The sequence below is a fragment of the Spermophilus citellus genome, assembly GCF_964194105.1.
Source record: "Spermophilus citellus genome assembly, chromosome: 11".
NCBI lineage: Eukaryota > Metazoa > Chordata > Mammalia > Rodentia > Sciuridae > Spermophilus > Spermophilus citellus.
In genome coordinates, this window is record NC_138192.1 from 27,266,951 (window position 1) to 27,287,253 (window position 20,303).

General features: G+C 45.8%; 2 protein-coding genes across 15 annotated transcripts in view; one reads left to right on the plus strand and one right to left on the minus strand.

Annotated features, from left to right (window-relative positions):
* The window catches only part of STEAP3 (STEAP3 metalloreductase), an 85,029-nt gene that overhangs the window by 26,462 nt on the left and 38,264 nt on the right, over nt 1–20,303 (plus strand). For 2 of the 14 annotated variants that reach the window (XM_081260776.1, XM_081260777.1), the window contains exon 4: nt 2,704–2,861. In XM_081260776.1, coding sequence (XP_081116902.1) covers nt 2,704–2,861 — 158 coding nt within the window. Of the gene's footprint in view, nt 1–2,699; nt 2,862–8,008; nt 11,573–16,356; nt 19,237–19,295; nt 19,430–20,303 lie in introns of those variants that run through there. The other 12 variants (XR_014017964.1, XM_081260781.1, XR_014017963.1 and 9 more) reach the window with 12 other exon arrangements.
* The window catches only part of LOC308630591 (UPF0538 protein C2orf76 homolog), a gene marked incomplete at its 5' end in the record, with an annotated part of 90,612 nt that continues 89,609 nt past the window's right edge, over nt 19,301–20,303 (minus strand). The window contains one exon of the mRNA XM_081260790.1: nt 19,301–19,436. Coding sequence (XP_081116916.1) covers nt 19,422–19,436 — 15 coding nt within the window. The 3' untranslated portion in view covers nt 19,301–19,421. The remainder of the gene's footprint in view (nt 19,437–20,303) is intronic.

Sequence of the window (20,303 nt, forward strand, 5' to 3'; positions counted from 1 at the left end):
ACCTCAGCCTCCAGAGCCGCTGGGATTACAGGTGTGTGCCAGTGCGCCTGGCTAAGTGCTCATTTAATTGCCCAACTGCCACTAAGAACCAGAGCCCCAGCCATTTGTTATATCCAGCATCTCCTACGTACCAGTCACATGCTACTCATTTCACACACACCATCCACTTAGTCCTTGGGTGACAGCCAGAGACACAGTGGTGCTCCTAGCAAGGAAGACACTGCCCACGGTCTCATGACTGTCCCCAAGGCAGAGTTGGCATCTGAGTCCAGATCTAAGGAGTTGTGATGCTTCGACTCCACTGCCCTGGCTGCCCCTTTCCCTCCCTGCTCCTCCTCTGACGTGGCAGGCCATGGGCATCACCCTCTCCCCACCACCGCCCACCACGGGGGCTTGGAGAAGGGACACCACTGCAGCCTCACTGGGCCTTCTACCCCTGCGTCCTACAGCATCCAATCCACAACCAGAAGAGAAAGAAAATCCCACGACTGAGTCCTTCTCTGGCTGATGACCGCTCTCCTTGGTACCCTCAGAGTGACCATAGCAGTAAAAATACCCCTCTGTAGTCGCCTCTTCTGACTACCAAGAGCCCACATGGAGGTCCCAGTTGCAGGTCTATAGTCCTTTGTAGGAGGATTCCTAGGGGAGCAGAGAGCCATCAGGCCTGGGTGGCACTGGGACCTTGGAGGTCACATACGTATTTCACAGGCTGTCAGGTGACTAAGACGCAGGTCCTTGGCCGTCCACTGCTCCCTTGCCCCACCTCTCCCTTGCCAGCATCGCCACAGAATGGAAACATCCAAAGGAAAATAACAAGACATTTTGCAAGCCGGCGTGGTGTATGTGTGCAATCCTCCAAACCCTGACTTATGACATTAACTGTTTGGTCTTACCAAGACACAGGAAGGAGTGACTAATGAAGTGGAGTTGACGAACAAACAGCTTGCCACGTGGAGATGACTTATTTGGCAGCATGGTTAACACTGCCAGGAGTGACTCAGTCCCCTTTGGGCACTGCTGTGGAGGGGACCTGTGCTCTTCGTGTGGTCCTAGCGGCAACCTACTAGCTAATGCTGCCCTAGCGGTTTCTGACACATGAGGAAAACCGGAGTTTCAGACATGACCTCATCTCTGTCTCTCAGGTAGAGAAATTGAGGCCCAAGACAGTTTTCCAGAGTCACAACTAGTGGTCAGGATAAGAAGCAGGGTCTCCAGGTCCTTTCATGGCTTAAAGACATGGGGGTGCAGCTCAGTGGTGGAGTGCTTGCCTAGCATGTGCGAAGCCCTGGGTTCCATCCCAACAGCACAGGGGGGAAAAGAAGAAGCCGAAAGCAAGAAAAAGCAATACCTCCAACATGGGCCGTCCCCCACCCCAATATCCTTAAATAACATAGAGCCCATAATTTTTTTTCTCGGTTTCTTTAAACTTCCCCTCAATCAGCCTTTCAGCTGTTTTAACTGAGCCCCTGGATTCATTTTTAATATTTTATCTGGTAACTAGGCTTACGTTCTTTTTTCTTTTTTTTTTTTCCTAGCTGAAGTAGTTTCTCAAAAAATAAACCTCTGTGAGTCATTCTGTTTTGAGAGGCAGGGACCAGCCTACTGAAGAAGAGTCACATTTTCTGTCACACTTACTGCTGCTGGTTCTGCTGGGAGATAAAAGTAACGAGCCTCTCTCTTGGGGCTTCTCAGAAAACACTGACTTCCAGGAACTCGGCTACCTGGGCGGGTTGGGAGATGATGATCCCTAATGGAAGGACCTTGACACAAGGTTTTCCTCTTGAGTGTGCTCTGCCTCTGGCTGTCACCAGGCTAGGAGTGGGCTCATCTGCAGGGGTGGTCCAGGTGGGCGGAGGAGGGGGAATCTTCAGGTTTGCAGAGAGTCTCCCGTGTATGAGTGAGTCCCTGGAGCTTAGTAAGGACCGTAGAGCTCTGTGAAAGCAGGTATCCCTGCTCTCTGCAACCCAGGGCTCAGCACACAGTAGGTACTTCCTAAGTGGCTGCTAAATGGTTTGGCGAATGGATTTCAGTCTCTGTTGCCTGGCAACATCTCCATCTCAGTTGGACCAAAGCTATGTGCCTCAGACAGAAATGAACGAGTAGGTGGGACGATGGGGGCTTGGGGACTTGAGTCAGGAAATGCTGGGGGGTCATTAACTCTGTGTGTCTGTGTGTCCTGAGGGGTGAGCCAGGGGCAGACTGGGGGGACCAGGGAGACCAAGCGTCCAGCAGGAGATGGGCTGGGAGAGGAGGCAGCCTGCAGAGGTGCCAGCCCACCTGGCTGAGGGGATGCTGGAAGAGCCCCTCTTGCTGTCCTGTGATGTAGGGATTGAAAATCCGTGTGATACAGTTTTGCTCAAAGTGTATTTCTTGTTGATCTCTCTGGCTCCTTGCTCTTGGCTGGTTGGCTGCTCCCAGACAGATATGTGTAAGACTCTGGGAACTGGTGACCTGGGGAAAGTGACTTGACCTCTGTGCCTCCATCTGTAAAATGGGTTAATAGTGATCTCCATCTCAGGGCATGATTGTGGGAATGCCTGAGAAGCACTTAGAACACAATCGGGCACTTGGTGGGTGTCAGGTGGGGTAGGGGCGGTAGTAGCGGCTATCTTTCTCCTGTTTTTTAGCACGCGCTCCCCCACTCCCCAGGGCACCAGTCTTTGCCTCTGTGTTCATGGTTTTCCGTCCATCCATGTCAGGTAGCCAACAAGAGCCACCTCTGGGTGGAGGAGGAAGTCTGGCGAATGGAGATATACGTCTCCCTGGGAGTGCTGGCCCTCGGCACACTGTCCCTGCTGGCCGTCACCTCTCTGCCGTCCATTGCAAACTCGCTCAACTGGAGGGAGTTCAGCTTTGTACAGGTAAAGTAGTGATTTCTCTACCAGGGAGCCTCAGCGGCCCCGCCCACCTGTCCCCAGCAAGAACCTCCCTTCCACCCAGTCAGATGCCAGGGCCTTCCTACCCTGGGGACCCTCCTGGCCTCCTGACAACAGTACTGCCAAAGACAAGCTCACCTTTAGACATCAGGGGAAGCCAAGTAGAGGAATGCAAAAAAATTTAGAGAACAGGACACAGAATCCCAGATCAAGCATTCTCAGCTTCTGCAGTTCTTGAACTGTCCAAACAAAAATTCTGTGCCCTGTAGTCATGGGACATTTTGCAGGTCTAGATGTGAATCACTGAAGCCAGCCTACCACACCGCCCCCATGCCCCAACCTGGCACTCTGGTTCCTTTTAAGCCTCAGATGCAAGCAGGGCAGGTGGGGAGGTGAGCTTTGGGGTTACTATACATGAGGGATGAGTCACAGCATCTCCAAAGGACACCATTCCTGGGAAAATCCAGAGAAAAGGAGGTCTTAGGGGTGGGGTATTGCTCAGTGGTAGCGTGCTTGCCTAGCACACATACCCCCCAGCACCACCAGAAAAAGAAAAAAAGAAGAAGAAGATCTGTCATCCAATAAATTTGAGAAATGCTCCCCGCTAAGAGACTCATAGCACTCTTTGGCACATCAAAGATCCCAACAATGTGTACCATACACAACCTGTTAACCAGACTGATGTGACGTTTAGCGCCACCCCTGCCCTGTTTTTCAGGTGACAGCTCTCAAAGCTATCAGCCCCCTTCAGAGCATGCTCTGGGAAATGCTGCCAGAGGCAGAAGGGTTTTTGTACATTTGTTCAGGCAGCAAACATGGATTGAGCACTTGCTGTATGTGGGACATCACGCTAGGAGGAGATAGGGAGTAGGCAGGCAGAGCCTTGTTCCAATGACCATGGAGACAACTGAGATGGGGACCCTTCTGACATTATTTGGGCATCTCCCACCATTCTCCACACAGAGCACATGGTCAATGTCGGTGGATTAGCCTATCCCCTCCATGGATGGGTGCTGACTAATGCTGGATCCTGCCTTTGTATGGTATCAGGGCAGAGAACAGCAATGTTATCCACCCCCACTGTCAGCAAAAAAATCTGTTGAGTATCTTCCCTGAGCAGTGAGGACTCAGGGACAGTGACAGTGTGCTGCTTTTATGTAATTGCAATTAATTATTCGTGACTGGGGATCCTTAGAGTACCTTAGAACAAAACGGTTGTGGTTGTTTTGTAAAGCGTTGTCTGTGAATCTCCAGGGCTCTGCTCATCTCAGAAGTCCTGGAGGACTGCTCAGGCTGACACATGCTAGCCAAGAGGGCGGAGGGAAGGGAATTTGACTGATCTGCCACTAATCCCCGTGTGTCTCACACTCAAATCTAGGATTTGCCTGTTCCCGCCTAGAGTATCCTGGGTACCTGGCTTGTCCACAATTAAAACAGACCACAGGTTGCTCCTCTCCCCAGAAAGTGGCTCCCTTAAGCAGCCACAGATTACATGCCCTGGCTCTGACTGCCAGAGAAAGCCTCTGGATTTGATTTTGTTAGCAAAAGCTGACTGAGACCCCAGTAGCTGCACCCTGCTTTACATATTGAAGAGTCAAAATAAAAATATGAAAGTCCTTCTGCCACTGCAGGAGCTGGGGATGGGGGTCGGATGGGTAGGAAGGCAGGATTTTGTTTGTGGAAACAAAATATCCTCACTCTGTCCACAAAACCCAGCCGCTCTGTCTCCCAAGAGAGCTGACATGCAAGATACCCTGGACCCAGGAAGCCTGGCTTCCAGCTCCACTGCCTGTGTCCCCACTCTGAGCAGATCATGTCCACCACCTGAGCCCCTGAGCTAGGACTACAGTCGTGCACCACTATGGTGGCTCCTGACCACCCACTTCTATTGGAGGTTGCAAGAGAGAGGCCAAGAGGCTTCAACCCTGGGTATCCAAGCAGTTCAAGTCGGAGTTTGCCAACTATGGTAGACATTTTGAGTGGGTCATGCGATCCATCCAGTGGGTGCTCCCTGCATTTTCTAAATGAAATAGAATAAAACATCTATCCTTACACCATGCATTGAAACATTGAGGGCTTGCATGGTGTAAGGATAGATGTTTTCAGCTATATTGACTGAGGAACTACATACATGTTGTTTCCTGTGCAGTGATGTAAAATGCCTTTCTTACTGGCAAGCCACCATTAGAAAGGTTTGAAGACACAGAGCACTCCTGGAGAATAGGGATGCCCAAACTTGCCCCTGACCTGTGAACTCATACTGAGGGATGACTTGGAAGTCTGGGTGACGCCTAGGTGCATGTGCTGCAGTGTGTGGCGCCCCCTGGTGGTTGGAACACAGGAGGTGGAAACACAGATCTGGGGTCAGTGCCAAGACCCTCCCCTGCCCTGCACCATCAGACAAGTTTCTCAGACCCTTGGAGATTCTGCTTCCTGGTGTGGTGCCTGAGTTCACTCATGTGGTCATTGGGAATATGTGAGCCCAGTACATGTCAACTAAGGACCCATGCACCCCATAATAGCTGGATGATTTTTTGGAGGGTTACTGGAATTTGAACCCAGGAGCACTCTACCACTGTTTCCTGTGCAGCTACACCCCCAGCTCTTTTTATTTTTTATTTTGAGGCAGAGTTGCTAGACTGATCTTCAATTTGTGATCTTCCTGCCTCAGTCTCCTGAGTCACTGGGATTATAGGCATGCACCGCTATGCATGGCTGGCTGGATGAATGATTTTTTTTTTAGCAAAGTTGCAACCCAAATCTTGTCAAGTTAGTGTGGCCAGTGAGGCACTACCCAGATTCTATCCCCCCCGCCCCCCCCCCGCCCATGCACCTTCACACAGCCGCCAGGGCTTCGAAACCACCTGTGGTCTCAATGGGCCTGGCCTGACTACTGGGTCTAGAATATTGTGTTTATCTAAAAGCCATTGGGATAGTGCAACTCATATTTTCATTTGTCCTTTTGTTTCCAAGGCTGTTTTCAAAGTTTTAATTTTGTACTGTGTTTCTTTGGGCGGTTTCATTATTTTGGTGTGGGTTTCGGCTGCATTAAAGGATTCTAATTCAGTCAGCTAAACATCATTAGATTGCAAAATTCCCAGGTTGGAGCAGCTCACCTGCATAGAAAAACTAGGGTTCAGCTCTTAGCACCTCAGTCCTGCCCCAGAGTTTGAGGAGCTTCCTGTGACCTTGTTCACTCCAGCCACTTGCCTGAAATAATGACAGAGAACAGCCTGACCCCAGCTTGATGAGCGATTGTCCAAAGCCCCTCCATGCTGCAGTAATTGAGTACCAGCAGGAGCCACCAAGGACCTGGCTGTTTCTTTTTTACTAACAAGCTTCCACAAAATAAAAATGGCCCTGGCTTGGGGGGTTATTAATTGCCCTGTGACAATCCCTCCCCTTTGTTGGGTTTCCTTTGGCCATTCTGGGATTATTAAATTGCTCCCAAGGAGAGAAAGTTTTAGGGACAGAAACTCGCTGGAATCATCTGGGCTTTCCACCAGGATTGGCAAGTCAAGAGGCCTTTCGTTATTGGCTGACCTTTGGCTCTTGTCCCTTGCTATGAACTCTGCCCGAGGCTAGTGCTTCCTGGCACCTGCATCCTGGGACTTGGGATGACACACCATGAGAATGTATGAGCTGGAGGAGCTGGCTACCTCTGGTGGGCCTGGGGGCTGCTGTCCCAATGCAAGACCCCATCCCTCCCTCTCCAGATTAGAGATTGGGGATAGTGGTCCATAGGTGTGAGGCTCTGGAGTATAGGGTATGTCACCCAAGGGAGATGCTAATGCTAGACCTGGGCAGCTTCTTGTTGCTGCCCCATCTAGAGGAAAACACAACACAGCACACAGGCACTGAAAGACCCTCAGGGGGGTCTTCGTCTAAGGAACAGATAGGTCCAAGTCTTCCCCTGTCAGACTTTCTGGGCACAGGGACCCATGTGGACTTTTCAACCTCAAGTTAGAAAGATGTGGGTGATGTGAGTTTCCAGAATTAGTGCTTTAGTCCTGGCTGCACATTAGCATCATCTGCTGAACTCAGAAAAACAACAGATGCCTGAGCCTTGCCCCAAACCAATTTAATCTAAATTCCCAGTGGGGGGGGCGGGGCTCGGGCACTAATATCCCCCCCATCTCACCCCCAAATCTCCAGGTGATTTTAATGTGCAGCGGAAGTTTGAAACCAGTTTCAGACTGGTCAGCTCAGGGATAAAAGACACTTTCCAGCCATCTCTGCAACTCTGGTGCCTCCACAGAAAGCAGGGGCAGGCAGGACCTCCCATTGGAACTGGGTCTGTGTCTGTGGGAACTAGCCCCTGGGAAGAATCTACACCTTCCCTGTGTGGTCCAGGGAATGCTGGCATGCAAAAGAGGCCAAAGTTATAGGAATCAGCCCTTCCTGAGCATGTGTTGCACCTGGCAGTGACCCACAAAAGCCCATCTGTGGCTCAAGGGGTGGAGCCCTGATATAAGAAGGCCATTTCTGCTTGGAGCTGGAATGGTCTTACCTCCCTGTGGTAAGACCATTTTGGTGTGGGTTTCGGCTGCATTAAAGGATTCCAACTCAGTCAGCTAAGCATCATTACATTACAAAATTCCCAAATTGGAGCAGCTCATCTGCATAGAAAAACTAGGGTTCAGCTCTTAGTAGGCCAAGGGAAAGATTAGGGGGTGCTCATAACTCAGCATGGCAGGAGGTGAAAGACCAGCCTGCACTGAGTGCATCTGTCTGGTGTTTAAGGCTTTCTGTATAGTGCCAGGTCACCTTCAGACCACAGGTCCCTGGAACCCCCTTAACTGTTGGTGCCATATCCACATACCACCTATAAATTATTTACTTTGTGTTTCTCTTTAAGCCAACTCAAAATCAATTTCATTTTTTTTTTTTTATCCAGCCTTAACTTAAGCCAACTAGTTGTGAAATAATGATTTCGGTATGCTGGCGGACACTTGTTACTCTTCATTAAAATATACACAAAACTACTAAAATGTTTTTCAGTTCCTTTGAACATAATTCCATCCAAAATTGTCGGGCAGCTGTCAGAAGCACAGATAACAGTTGGGGGGCAGGGGAAGCATTGTTATCTTATTGAATCTGCATTAGTCAACCCTTATAGCCCTTCAACACAGAAGTCTTATTTTTCTGCTAGTGACACATCAGAGAGTTTAGATGGCGCCTGTGCTGAGTGATTGGGCTGGGACTGGAAACTACAGCCTTGAGTTCTACAGCCCCTCCCCGGGGACCAGGCTGGCAGGAGCGCGGGGTCCTCCGCAGGGGCTCATTCCTGCCTTTTGCTCCCGCAGTCCACGCTGGGCTTCGTGGCCCTGGTGCTGACCACGCTGCACACACTCACCTACGGCTGGACCCGCGCCTTCGAGGAGAACCGCTATAAGTTCTACCTGCCGCCCACCTTCACGCTCACGCTGCTGGTCCCCTGCGTCATCATCCTGGCCAAAGGCCTGTTCCTCCTCCCCTGTTTCAGCCGAAGACTTGCCAAGATCCGCAGGGGCTGGGAGAAGGATGGCGCCATCAAGTTTGTGCTACCCACAGACCACATCCTGGTGGAGAAGACGAGCCACGTGTGAGGTGCCTGCTTCAGCTCCAGAGGTGCGGGCGGGTCGGCAGCCCGAGCCCTGTTCGGGTTTTCTTTTCTGGATGGAGCAATGTGGAGTGTCCACGCACAAAGGGGTGGTTTGAGGTTGGAATTCCTGGGATGCAACTGTGCGCGGTAATATTCAGAATGACGCACGTGTGCGCGTCATAGATGTACGTGTATTTTACATATATAACATGACTTCCCATTATATTTACTTAGCTTAAAAAAAAATTGGGTCCCTGAGATTTCAACTTGTAGCTAAAAGCAAGTGCCAGATGTTAAATAGCAAGATCATGCTATTGTGACGTTTGCGGAGATATACCCATTTTTTGTACAGAAGAGGCTTTGGCCTTGATGAGTACCGGCCTTTATCCTCCACCCTAGCCCCCCTTCAGCTCTCCCAAGGCTCATGCGGAGCTGGGACTCATAAGTGACAGGGAGACAACAGCTCTACCTGCAACCTAAGGGCGCCTGGAGATGAGGAGATGTCAGTGGGCAGGGGTTGTGGTCCCTTCTCTTCCTCTCCCCTGGGCAGTGGTGGGAAGGGTGGGAGCCAAATGAAGGTCCACCCATTTGGCGGTGGGGTGGGGGTTACTTTGGGGCTGAAGCTGCTGCACCTGGTTCTCACTGAGCCAGGGAGATTTTTTCCCCCTTGAAAGTTGGGAGTCACCATGGAGCCTGCAAATGGATCCTCCTGTGAGGGTGTGAAGGCACCTCTTTGTGGAGCCACTAATGAACTGTCTTCCGTGCAAGTGTAATTGCTTTCTCTCCATTAAGTAGGTGGTGACCGTTCTTTAAACCACTGTGCCTTCTCACCTTTTCATTGTTACCCTGAATGTCTCCCTGGAAGGCTTAGAGTAGACCCTTTACAGATCAGTCCAGTAGGAGGGGGACACACACCTGCTCACTGAGTATCATGGCTGAGCCTCTTCTTGAACCTGCCTTCAAGGCTGAAGGACTGTCTTCATTAAGTTGGCTCTGTGGAAAAATAACGGGGCACCTTCAAATGTCCTCCATTGATGCAAGGCAGAGAAACTGCCTTCCTTCCCAGCACCCTGAAAATCACAGTGGCTCGTGGTTCCCCCTCATGGGGTACAGTAGTCTCCTCTTATCCACAGTTTCATGGTCCTTATTTTCAGTTCTCCATGGTTAACTGCAGTCTGAAAATATGAATACTTGTCTTGACTTTTAATAGGGAGAGCACACATTTTGTTACAGTAGGTTGTTATAATTATTCTGTTTTTATTTCTGTTCATCTCTTCCTGTGCCTAATTTATTAATTAAACTTTATCACAGGAGTGTATGCATATGAAAGAATGTACGTATAGAGTTCATACCATCTGAGGTTTCAGGCATCCACTGGGGGTTGGGGTGTCCTGTAAGTATCCCTGAGGATACGAGGGGACTACTGTATTATGGTTCAGAACAGCTAGGAGGGACTTTTCCATTAAAGTTACCAATCTAAAAACACTGCTGCCCCAAAGCACAAGAGGCCAGACCAAAAAAGCCAGGGTCACAGAACATCTGTCCCCCAATCCCATGCCACCCATCACTGATTCAGACTAAAACTGGTTTACTCTCTGTTGATAAACAGCTGTTTTCTGTTGAGTCTCCCCTACAGCCCTGCCTCCCCTGGTTAGAATGATCAGCCACCAAAAAGTCATCTCTGAATCCAAAGATCACAGAGGGCTCCTGGACCAGGAGGCATGTTTTGATGAAGCCAAGAGAGTAGGGTCTTCAGAGGCCAACAGAGTGCGTGAGATGCCCCTGCCAGCCCCCAGAGGCTTCACGTACTAACGTCTACAGACTGCATTAGGGTCCTTAAGTGATAAGGAATAAAAAACTCAGTGTAGCAGCCTCTCATTAGGCCTGTGGCTGCTGGAGGAGGGCTGTGTATGTGTGTGTGTGTGGGGGGGGTCTGTTTTCTAAGGTGCTCCCCCAGGCTGGAGGCAGAAGCGTGTCACATAAATTGGTCCTGATAGAGTGCCAGAAATGGCCTATGAGAGGTTCACCTAAAGGGGGAGGAGCAGAGCAGAGATTGGCATTTGCTTGGCACAGGGAGGGCCCGTGGTCTCCCTACTAATGAGAAGCAGGCAAAACACTGACTGGCACATGAACCTCCCACGATCCCAGCCCCAGTGGGTGGCAGCTGTTCCTTCTCCATCGGTCCCTGGCTGGGGGTGCCTCCTTACACCAAAGAGGATGACACCAAACAAGGTCCTTCCTTCCTTCTCCACCCGCCTCCTGCCAAGGCTGTTCAGGTCAGAAATGGTCCCAAGGTGGGTGACAGGAAGAAATAGGTGTCGTTGTCATCTGCCACCAGACAATCAGCTAGTGAAGGGGCCCTGGGCTGGCCCTGACCTGTGTCTACTGCTGTTCCTCCCTACCTCACTAGGCAGCTGGCAACAGCATCCCCAAGAGAGCGGGTCACTCCCCTCGGCCTGGGAAAGTCTATGTGCCTCGGTACAAAAGTGCCTCCACCGATGTGCTCTGGAAATCCTAAATGCTATGGTCCAAGGTGGATGTTTAATATCTATGCCATTCAGCCTCTCTGTTTTGTTTTTACCTTATGGAGCTTGTCTTAAGCAACAGAAATAAATACCTAACCTTCCAAGAATTTCAGGCTTTACTTTCTGGTGTGTGGACCGTGTGTGAGCTGGTCCAGTCATGGACTTGTCCAGCCTTCTGAATGGAGCTGGCTATCAGTCAGACAGTGCCCAAGGGCTGGGGGCTATCGGGGTGAACACAGAATGTTAGAGCCTGCCACCAAGGAAGGGCAGACAGAGAGACCCACAGGGATGGACCTGTGGGAAATGGATTAAGACCCAGGTGACAAAGTCTGAGTTAGGCCAGCTGGACAGCAAAGGGAGGCCTCTTGGAGTGGTCTGAAGGCCCAGGCCCTGAATGCAGGTTAGAACAGTGGTGCTTCTTGCATGATAACATGCCTGTAAGTCACTTGAGAATTTGGTTCAAATGCAACTTCTCATGCCTGGTGTGGGGTGAGTCTTGAGATTGTCCGGAGAATAACTTCACTTAAAAAATGTTCAAGGTGAAAGCAATCTCATGCTTGGGGCTTCGCTCTTCTACTCTCTGTCCTCCCACCCTTAATGCTGGGTGATGTTGGCTAAGAAGTAGTAAAATCTGTGGGAAGTACCCATTACTCAGAGAGCTCACACGAGAACTAAGGAATGGCCACAATGTTCCCGTCAGTTGGAAAGGGAGGTACCGTTGGGCTGTTGAGCAAGTGGAAACTTTCCCTAGAACAGTGGAGTTGGCCCTTGGGAGTGCAGCTTTCTGGTGTTAGGTTGCTTCCCTGGTCTCTGTATTAAGAGTAAGTTGTTATCACCAAAGCAGAAATTCTCAATTCCAACAGACCAGCCCCGGCCTTTTCTAACAAACATTGAAAATCCCTGCTTACTCAGCTGGAGTGAGTAATATAACTTACAGAAATAATATAACTTAGCTGTACATATGATTTTTAATCCAAAGGTCTAAAACATAAGCTAGGAATAAAGTTGATTTATACTAAAATATGCCTTTAAAATAGTAATAGCAACTATTATAGTGAGCAATAATCTTACAGTAAGTTGGTTTTAAGATGAATACAATATATTCAACTAAACATCGTCCATTAACCTAGAGGAAGAAAGTTAGGTTGTTGGGGGCATGCCCTTAAAGAATACTATTAAGATCTCGGCCCCTTCCAGTCACCCCCATCCCCCCTCCCTCTCTCCTGTTTCCTGGCTACCATGAGGTGAACAGCCCTCTTTGCCACCATGATGCACTATGTTAGCACAGGCGCAAAAGCAATAGAGTCAACTGACCATGGAGTGAAACCATGAGCCAAAATTAATTTTCCTCCTTATAAATGAATTACCTCAGGTATTTTGTCACAGTGACAGAAAGCTAACAACCCTCTTGCTCTATAACTGAAACTTTAAGATAAAGGGTAAAGAAATGTGTGTGTGTGTGTGTGTGTGTGTGTGTGTGTGTGTTGAAAGTTATGAAGAAGTCAAGTAGAGCAAAACCAAATCAATGTCATCTGAATTTGGAAATACTAAAACTTAATGGTACAGATTTCAATAGATCATTAGGGGTAAAATTCCAGATTGGAAATAAGTAATAAGAAGCAAATAAATGAAGACAGGAATTCTGGACACCTCTTTTGAAACTTGTCTGGAAAGAAGGGGAAAGAGAAAGGATGGTAATAGGAAAGAGGGGAGTTAAAGGAGGGTTGGTTATGTTTTCCATGGTTCTAACCTGAACACGTTTTAAATATGTCTGGAACATTCGATGAACAGGAGTGGTTGAAGACATGAGAGACAGAGATAAAGAATGAGAGAACATCAAAGTCCTAGAGGCCACCGGAAAGGCTGAGAGCCAGAGCACAGGTGACATGTATGTTGTGTGGCAGGTGGGGCATCAACAGCTTGTCCTTTAAAACTAGGAAAGAAGGAGGAGAGGGGAGGTGTCAATGGGGGAAGGGACTGGCTTTGACTATGGCAGTTCCCTTCCAATGGCATCTCTATCCTTTATGGAAAAATAAACAATGCATCTGCTGAGACTGACAGGGAAAGAAGGCTGGGCTTCAGGGGCTTAGAGGTTAAAGATAATTGTTGGAGAAAGTGAAAAGGGAGTTGATAAGAGACACCTAGTAGGGTTTTAAAAAAACTTGATTATAGGTTTTGTTCATTTTTCTTTTTTGTTGTTGTTGTGTTGGTTTGGTTTTTTGTTTGTTTTTTGGTCTAAAGAGAAATGCATCTAATTGTGTTTCCTGGGAAGTGTGCAAAATGGATTTTGTTCAGTTAAATTGTTTTCTCCCACAAATTACCATAATTCCAGAGAGTTTATTTTTGCTGGGTTTAGTCTCTAATGGTTACTCAAAAACACTTTGGCTGTGTTTTTGTTTTCCTACATCAGAAGTGAACAATCACAAATGGACCCTTTGATGCACTAAGCAACCCAGTCCTCCACTGCCAGCCCTCCCGTGAAGTCAGCCATCAACCCCGTGTTCACTGAATGTTCATATTATTTATGGGACCAGAAATCTACCTTATTTCTATAATTCCCATCCTGTGCAGAACCTACTCTTGGAAATTTAATTTTAGTCACTGGTGAAAACTTTTCCCTGCCCAAAGAACTCATTAGGGCATCCACTTTCTGAAGGGTCTTCCTGCTGCAAAACAGCTATAGTTTCTGAACAAAAGACATATTTAGAAAGTGCTGCTGAACTCTCAGGAGGTAAGAGAAATCACCAGGGCAGAAAGTGAACGGGAACACACAGATAAACAAACAAGACAAAGCTCTCTTTGGCTCATGGCAGGAGCAGATTCAAGTCCTTTCTGGTGAAAAACAACCTGGGTTCATGCCAACGAAAGAGGAACTTGGCATCTATGATCAACAAACCGTTGGTGAGAATCCACAGAAACCACCACCGAGGACTTCAAAGGAGAATTGTCAAATTGAAAATGATGATATATTAACTATCTAAAGAACTAGAGTCTTGAAAAATAAGTATCGATAAGACACTATGAAGAACTAGGCATGATGAAAAATAAAACCTTCAGAAATGAAGAATTGTTGGAAACAACCCAAATTTGTTGACTGGAAGAAATCAGTGCATTCAAAAATGGAGCTGAATCCGGGCATAGTAGTGTTCACCTGTAATCCTAGTGGCTTGGGAGGCTGAGGCAGGATGAGTTCAAAGCCAGCCTCAGCAACAGCAAGGTGCTAAGCAACGCAGTGACCCTGTCTCTAAATAAAATACAAAATGGGTCTGGGGATGTGGTTCAGTGGCCGAGTGCCCCTGAGTTCAATCCCTGGTATCACCCCTCTCCACCCCCACAAAATGGAGCTGAATAAACGACTCAGAATACAAAAAAGGACAAATATATTGAAAATATAAAAAGAAAGAGCTATTAAAATGAAATAGTCTAACATAATAATAACTGGAGTTCCAAAAGAAAGAATAGGGATACAGGCAAACTTTAAAGAGACAAAAACTTAGGATTTTTTAAAGCCAACAAAAGACTGGATTCAAAAACGTAGAAAGCACAACATATACCACAAGGTGGAAAAGTGAATTTAAAAGTAAAGCCACACTTAGACATACTGAAAAGCTCTTAGAGGCAGCCAGCAAATTAATGAAATTGCCTGGTGCAGTGGTGCACGCCTGTAATCCCAGCTTCTCTGGAGGCTGAGGCAGGAGGATTATAAGTCTGAGGCCAACCTGTGCAATTTAGTGAGATCCTGTCTCAAAATAAAAAATAAAAAGGGCTGGGGATGTGGCTCAGAAGAGCACCCCTGGGTTCAATCTCTGTACTGCAAAGAAAATAAAATCACTATTTCAAATAGTTGAGGATGCAGCCAGAATTCTACTCAGAAGGAAATCAGTAGGCTTGCTAGGAATCAAGGCACAAAGAATCCAACCCACAGAATGTAAATAGAAAGATATACTAAATATAAGAGCAGAAATTAGTGACATAGGAAACAAAGATAGAGAAGATGGCAAAGTCACAGGTTGGATTTTAGATAACTGATGGATGACTCTTTGATAAGACTGATCAAGAAAATAAAAGAGAGAAGAGGCTCAAATAAATAATTTTAGGTATAAGACAAAGGTAAAATGATAGAATAAACAGAAATTTAAAAGATAATGAGAATATTACACATGAGGTTATTAAAATAAGTTTGAAGATTCAGATGGAATAGACAAATATATAACTTACCAAAACTGTCTCAGGAAAACAGAAAGCTTTAATATTCCCTGAAATCACTAAAAAACTTAAATCAAGAATTTAAAACCCCCACTAAGCCCAGATGATTGTGCAGCCGAATTCTGCTAAACTTTCAGGAAATGAGTACTTCTATCTTTATAATTTCTTCCAAAAAATATTTTCTTATTCTAATATTCTAATATTTCTTATTCTAAGAGGCTATGAGAGATAATAAAACTAGACAAGAAAAATATGACAAAGGAAAAATCACAGGCCAAAGTCGCTCCTTACATAAATCCAAAAATCCTAAACAAAGATATTAGCAAATTTAATCTTGTGATAAATATAAAAGATCACAAGTTATGACTCAGTTTGAGTTTTATTACAGGAAAGCAATTGTGGTTTCCCGTAAACTCTATGAATATCACATTAAAATTTTTGATTGTTTCAATAGCTAGAAGAGAATAAAATTCAACAACCCTTTTGCTAAAGGTTTTCATGATTTGAAGGTGTCTTCCAAGGGTTCAGGTGTTGGAATTGGTTCCAAATATGGCACTATTAAGGAGAGGTGCAGAAGGGCATGGTGGCACATGCCTGTCATTCCAGCAACTCTGGAGGTTGAGGGGGAAGATTACAACTTTGAAGCCAGCCTGGGCAATTTATCAAGGTCCTAAGCAATTTAGTGAGACTCTGTCTCAAAAATACAAAGTAAGCCGGGCACACTGGCGCTGTAATCCCAGCAGCTCGGGAGGCTAAGGCAGGAGGATCCTGAGTTCAAAGTCAGCCTCAGCAAAAGTGAGGCACTAAGCAACTCAGTGAGACCCTGTCTCTAAATAAAATACAAAATAGGGCTGGGGGTGTGGCTCAGTGGTCAAGTGCTCCTGATTTCAATCCCCAGTACCACACCCCCCCCTCAAAAAAACCAAACAAAAAAAGAAAGAAAGAAAAAGTAAAAAGGAGTGGGGATATGACTCAATGGTAAAGTGCCTCTGGGTTAAATTGCTGGTACCAAGAAAAAAATGGTGCGGCTTGTTAGAGGAGAGGCCTGGTGGAAGGTGGTTGTATCATCACTGGGAGAATTGCTCTTGGAAGGAACTAATGTAATTCTTGCCCCGTTAGTTTCTGCAAGAACAGGTTATAAAAAGAGCCCCCTGACCCCTTCCAGGTCTCTGGTTTCCAGTCTGACCATGGGATTCTTCTCTCTACACATGTTCCTGCCACTGTGATGCCATCCACCATGAGCCAAAATTGATGGAGCTGCCCGATCATGGACTCTCAGCCTCTGAAACTGTGAGCTAAACAGACCTTTCTTATCTGTAAATTACTGAGCCATGAGTATTTTATTATAGCAACAGAAAATAGACTAAGACACAATCGTGATTTTTTTTAAAGCCTCTTAACAAATGGGAAATAGAAGGCAACTTCCTTGACCTGACAGAGGTCATCTATTAAAAACTTAAATAGCAAATACTATTCAATTGGTGAAATATTAGTAGCAGCTCACCTAAAATAAGGATTGAGGACTGAGGATATAACTTAGAGAGATAAAGCGTTTCCTTAGGCAGTGAGAGGCCCTTGGTTTGATACTCAGCAGCACCACAATAAAGACTACAACAAAAAATCAGGAACAAGACGAGGATGCCACTATCACCATTTCTACTTAATTATACCAGAGGTCTGAGCCAGTGCAAAAGAGGAAACTAATAAAAAAACAAAAGATAGATAGAACAGGAGAGGAAGTTATAAAACTGTCATTATTTACCGATAACCCGATTACCTACACTGAAAACCCAAAAGAATATAAACCTTATTGGAAGTAAAAGGAGAGTTAAGACAGGTAGCTGCTTTAAATGCATATGAAAATATATTGAATTCTCATACACCAGCAACAATTGGTAAGAAAACATTAAAAATAAATGCCCGCTGGGTATAGTGACACACACCTGTAATCCCAGCAGCTCGGGAGGTTGTGGCAGGAGGATCACAAGTTCAAAGCCAGCCTCAGTAACTTAGCAAAACCCTAAGCAACTTAGCAAGACCCTTTCTCAAACTAATTTTTTTTTTTTAAAAAAGGGAGGATGTGGTTAAGTGCCCCTGGATTCAATTCTCGGCACTAAAAAAATAAATAATTAAAGTAATTAATTAACTAAACACCTTTTATAATAGCGATAAAAATATAATTCCTAGAATAAATCTCATACATCTGTGGGAGGATCATAATGAGAAAATTATAAAATTATACAAGTTATATAGTTTTATTATAAACAGTAAAGAAGAGCAAGATATATACCATGTTCCTGGAAAGGAAAACTTGATACTTTAAAGTTCTCAGTCTTCACTAAAATGATCTATAGACTTACTACAATAAAAATCCAATAAGCTGTGTGTGTGTGTGTGTGTGTGTGTGTGTGTGTGTGTGTTTGCTGGGGATTGAACCCAGGACCTTGTGCTTGTAAGGCAAGCACTCTACCAACTGAGCTATATTCCCAGCCCCCCAGGAAGCTTTTTTTAAAAAATCTGGTAAGCTATTTTAATAGGCATATTCATTATTTAGGTACAGCACAGCCAAGAGAACAAGAGAACTGCTGTTGTTATCCTCACAGAATCCCTGGGGGCCCTCGGAGAAGCGCTGGGGTGGGTCAGGAGATCATGGGATGAGAGGGATGTGGACAAGCGCTCTCACTCTGGTTTCTGTGGGATGGAAAGGCAAGGCAAGGCCAGCAGGTTCAGGATTGCAGAAGGGTGTGGGGCACAGGGGCTGTCTCTAGTTGTCTGGTATCTGGCCTAAGGTGAGTAGAGTAGTTGTTCAGAGCCCTGAACTGTGAGAGCCCAAAGAAGGAGTATCTGGGGGTACACACTTTTAAATGTGTTTTAAAAGTGTACCCCCAAGAAGAGAAGTCCTCCCAAGGGACAGGTGACAGAAAGGCAGGGGGCCAGGGCAAGGTGACTCAGTCATAATATCAGGTTGTCCAGAATCAGGTGTATCGGTCATGAGCGTGTAGGACAGATATGACAGTTTTTGGTTTATACAAGCTAGAAACATGGCTAAGGCATAAACTTATCCCAAAATTTCTGTGGAAAAGTGAAATTCCAAGACACAAGCTAAGGTAACTCATGATGAATAAGATGTGGAAACTTGCCCTACCAAATATCAAGATGCATTTTAAAGTTATACTAATTAACACAATGTGGTAGAAACCCAGGAATAGATAGAACAGAGAACCTAAAAACAGACCTGCATGACATGGAAACTCAAGACAGCATATTTTATTGGTTTTTAAGACACACATTTTGCATATTTTAATTTCTCTGAAATTAGAATGCCACTTACAATTGATAGCATCTATCATCACTACTGGCCAGGGAGCAGATGCTTCATTGTTATGACCCCACAAATACTCAAACTAGACTTTGATTCCCATTGACTTACTTGGTCTTTCAGCCAACAAATGATTTAAAGAATATTAGAAAAAGAAGTATGAGTCCTGGTGGTTTTTATAGCTACCTTCTGGTAAAACTGAGAAAGTATTTTTACTACAGTCTTCAGAATAGGTATCGGCAACATGGAAGAAAATTCCAGAAAAAGACATTGCAAGCACTCTTCTAAAAAGCCCTGCATCATTAAAAAAAAAAAATGGACTATTAATACACAACAGCAGCTTTTGTGGTTCATCCACAAAAACTTCATGCTGATACCAAAAAAGCCAGATATAAAAAAAGTACATATTGTGAATCCATTCATATAAAATTCTTGAACAGGTAAGTTTAACCTATATATAGTAAAATGTTAAGGGAATAGAACTCAATGGGGAGAGAAATCAGAAGGGAGGACAGCTCTGGGAATCGAGATTGACTGGGAATGTGCTCAAGGGATCTTTCTGGGGTGAAGGAAATGTTCTGAATATTGATTCGACGGTGTGCTATGTGGGGGTGTACAATTGTAGAGCATCAACAACTCATAGATTTCATATCTGTACATTTCAGTTGTATGCTTATTATGCTTCAAAAAATAAGTTTGAAAATTATGTATCAACAATGTTCTTTTTTTTTTAAAGAGAGAGAGAGAGAGAGAGAGAGAGAATTTTTTTAATATTTATTTTTTAGTTATTGGCAGACACAACATCTTTGTTGGTATGTGGTGCTGAGGATCGAACCCGGGCCGCACACATGCCAGGCGAGCGCGCTACCACTTGAGCCACATCTCCAGCCCTCAACAATGTTCTTGATGGTTCAAAGTTTCATATTCTGTGGAAAAACATGGAATCACTTACTCCAAGGAGTGTCAGGGAAATGGTGGATAAGGACCTCTGAAATTCTCTCTCCATAAAAGCCAGGGGATAGGAGCAAATGTGGTCAGAATCAACATTTTCTGGACTCTAGAAATTAACCAAAGGCTTACAACAATCTAGGGAATATTTATTCTTGGAAATTGCTGAATCTCAGCGAGAACAGAGAGCTGTGTGGTATTTGGACTTGTCTTCCTCCCAGCCCTGACACTCCAACACTGCACTTGAAAGTCAGCAGCCCACAGCCACACTGAAACCAGCGCCCGGCAGCCACTGGAGAGTCTAGAAGAGGAGTAGAGCTCCTTCGAAGCCACCTTTCTGGAGAGCAGTCAGGAACGTGATGAAGACTTCTAGACAGCAAGACTGCCTTTATTTGACCTGACTCCAAGTGCACTCCGTGGAAAAAAAGCTCTTCCTGGGCATTTGTTGATATGACTACAGGCAATTATTTAACTTTGTGGCTGCCTGACAAGTTGGATAATAGTTGAATCAAAAAAAAAAGACACAAATCAAAAAGCTTAGACGGGGCCAGGCATGGTGTCTCAGCCCTGTAATCCCAGCAACTTGGGAGGCTAAGGCAGGAAGATTCGTGAGTTCAAAGTCAGCCTCCGCAAAAACTCAGTGAGAAGCCATCTCTAAATAAAATTCAAAACAGGGCTGGGGCTATACAAATATAGGAAAGAACTGACAGACCTTGAGGCACTGGATAAGAGTGAAGTAAGGGTTAAGACTGGGCTATGTGACTGGGAGACTCATTGGTTCCAGACATTTAAGCTATTCCCTGTCCAATCATTAGCTGACAACTAAGCTAACCAAGCAGAGACTT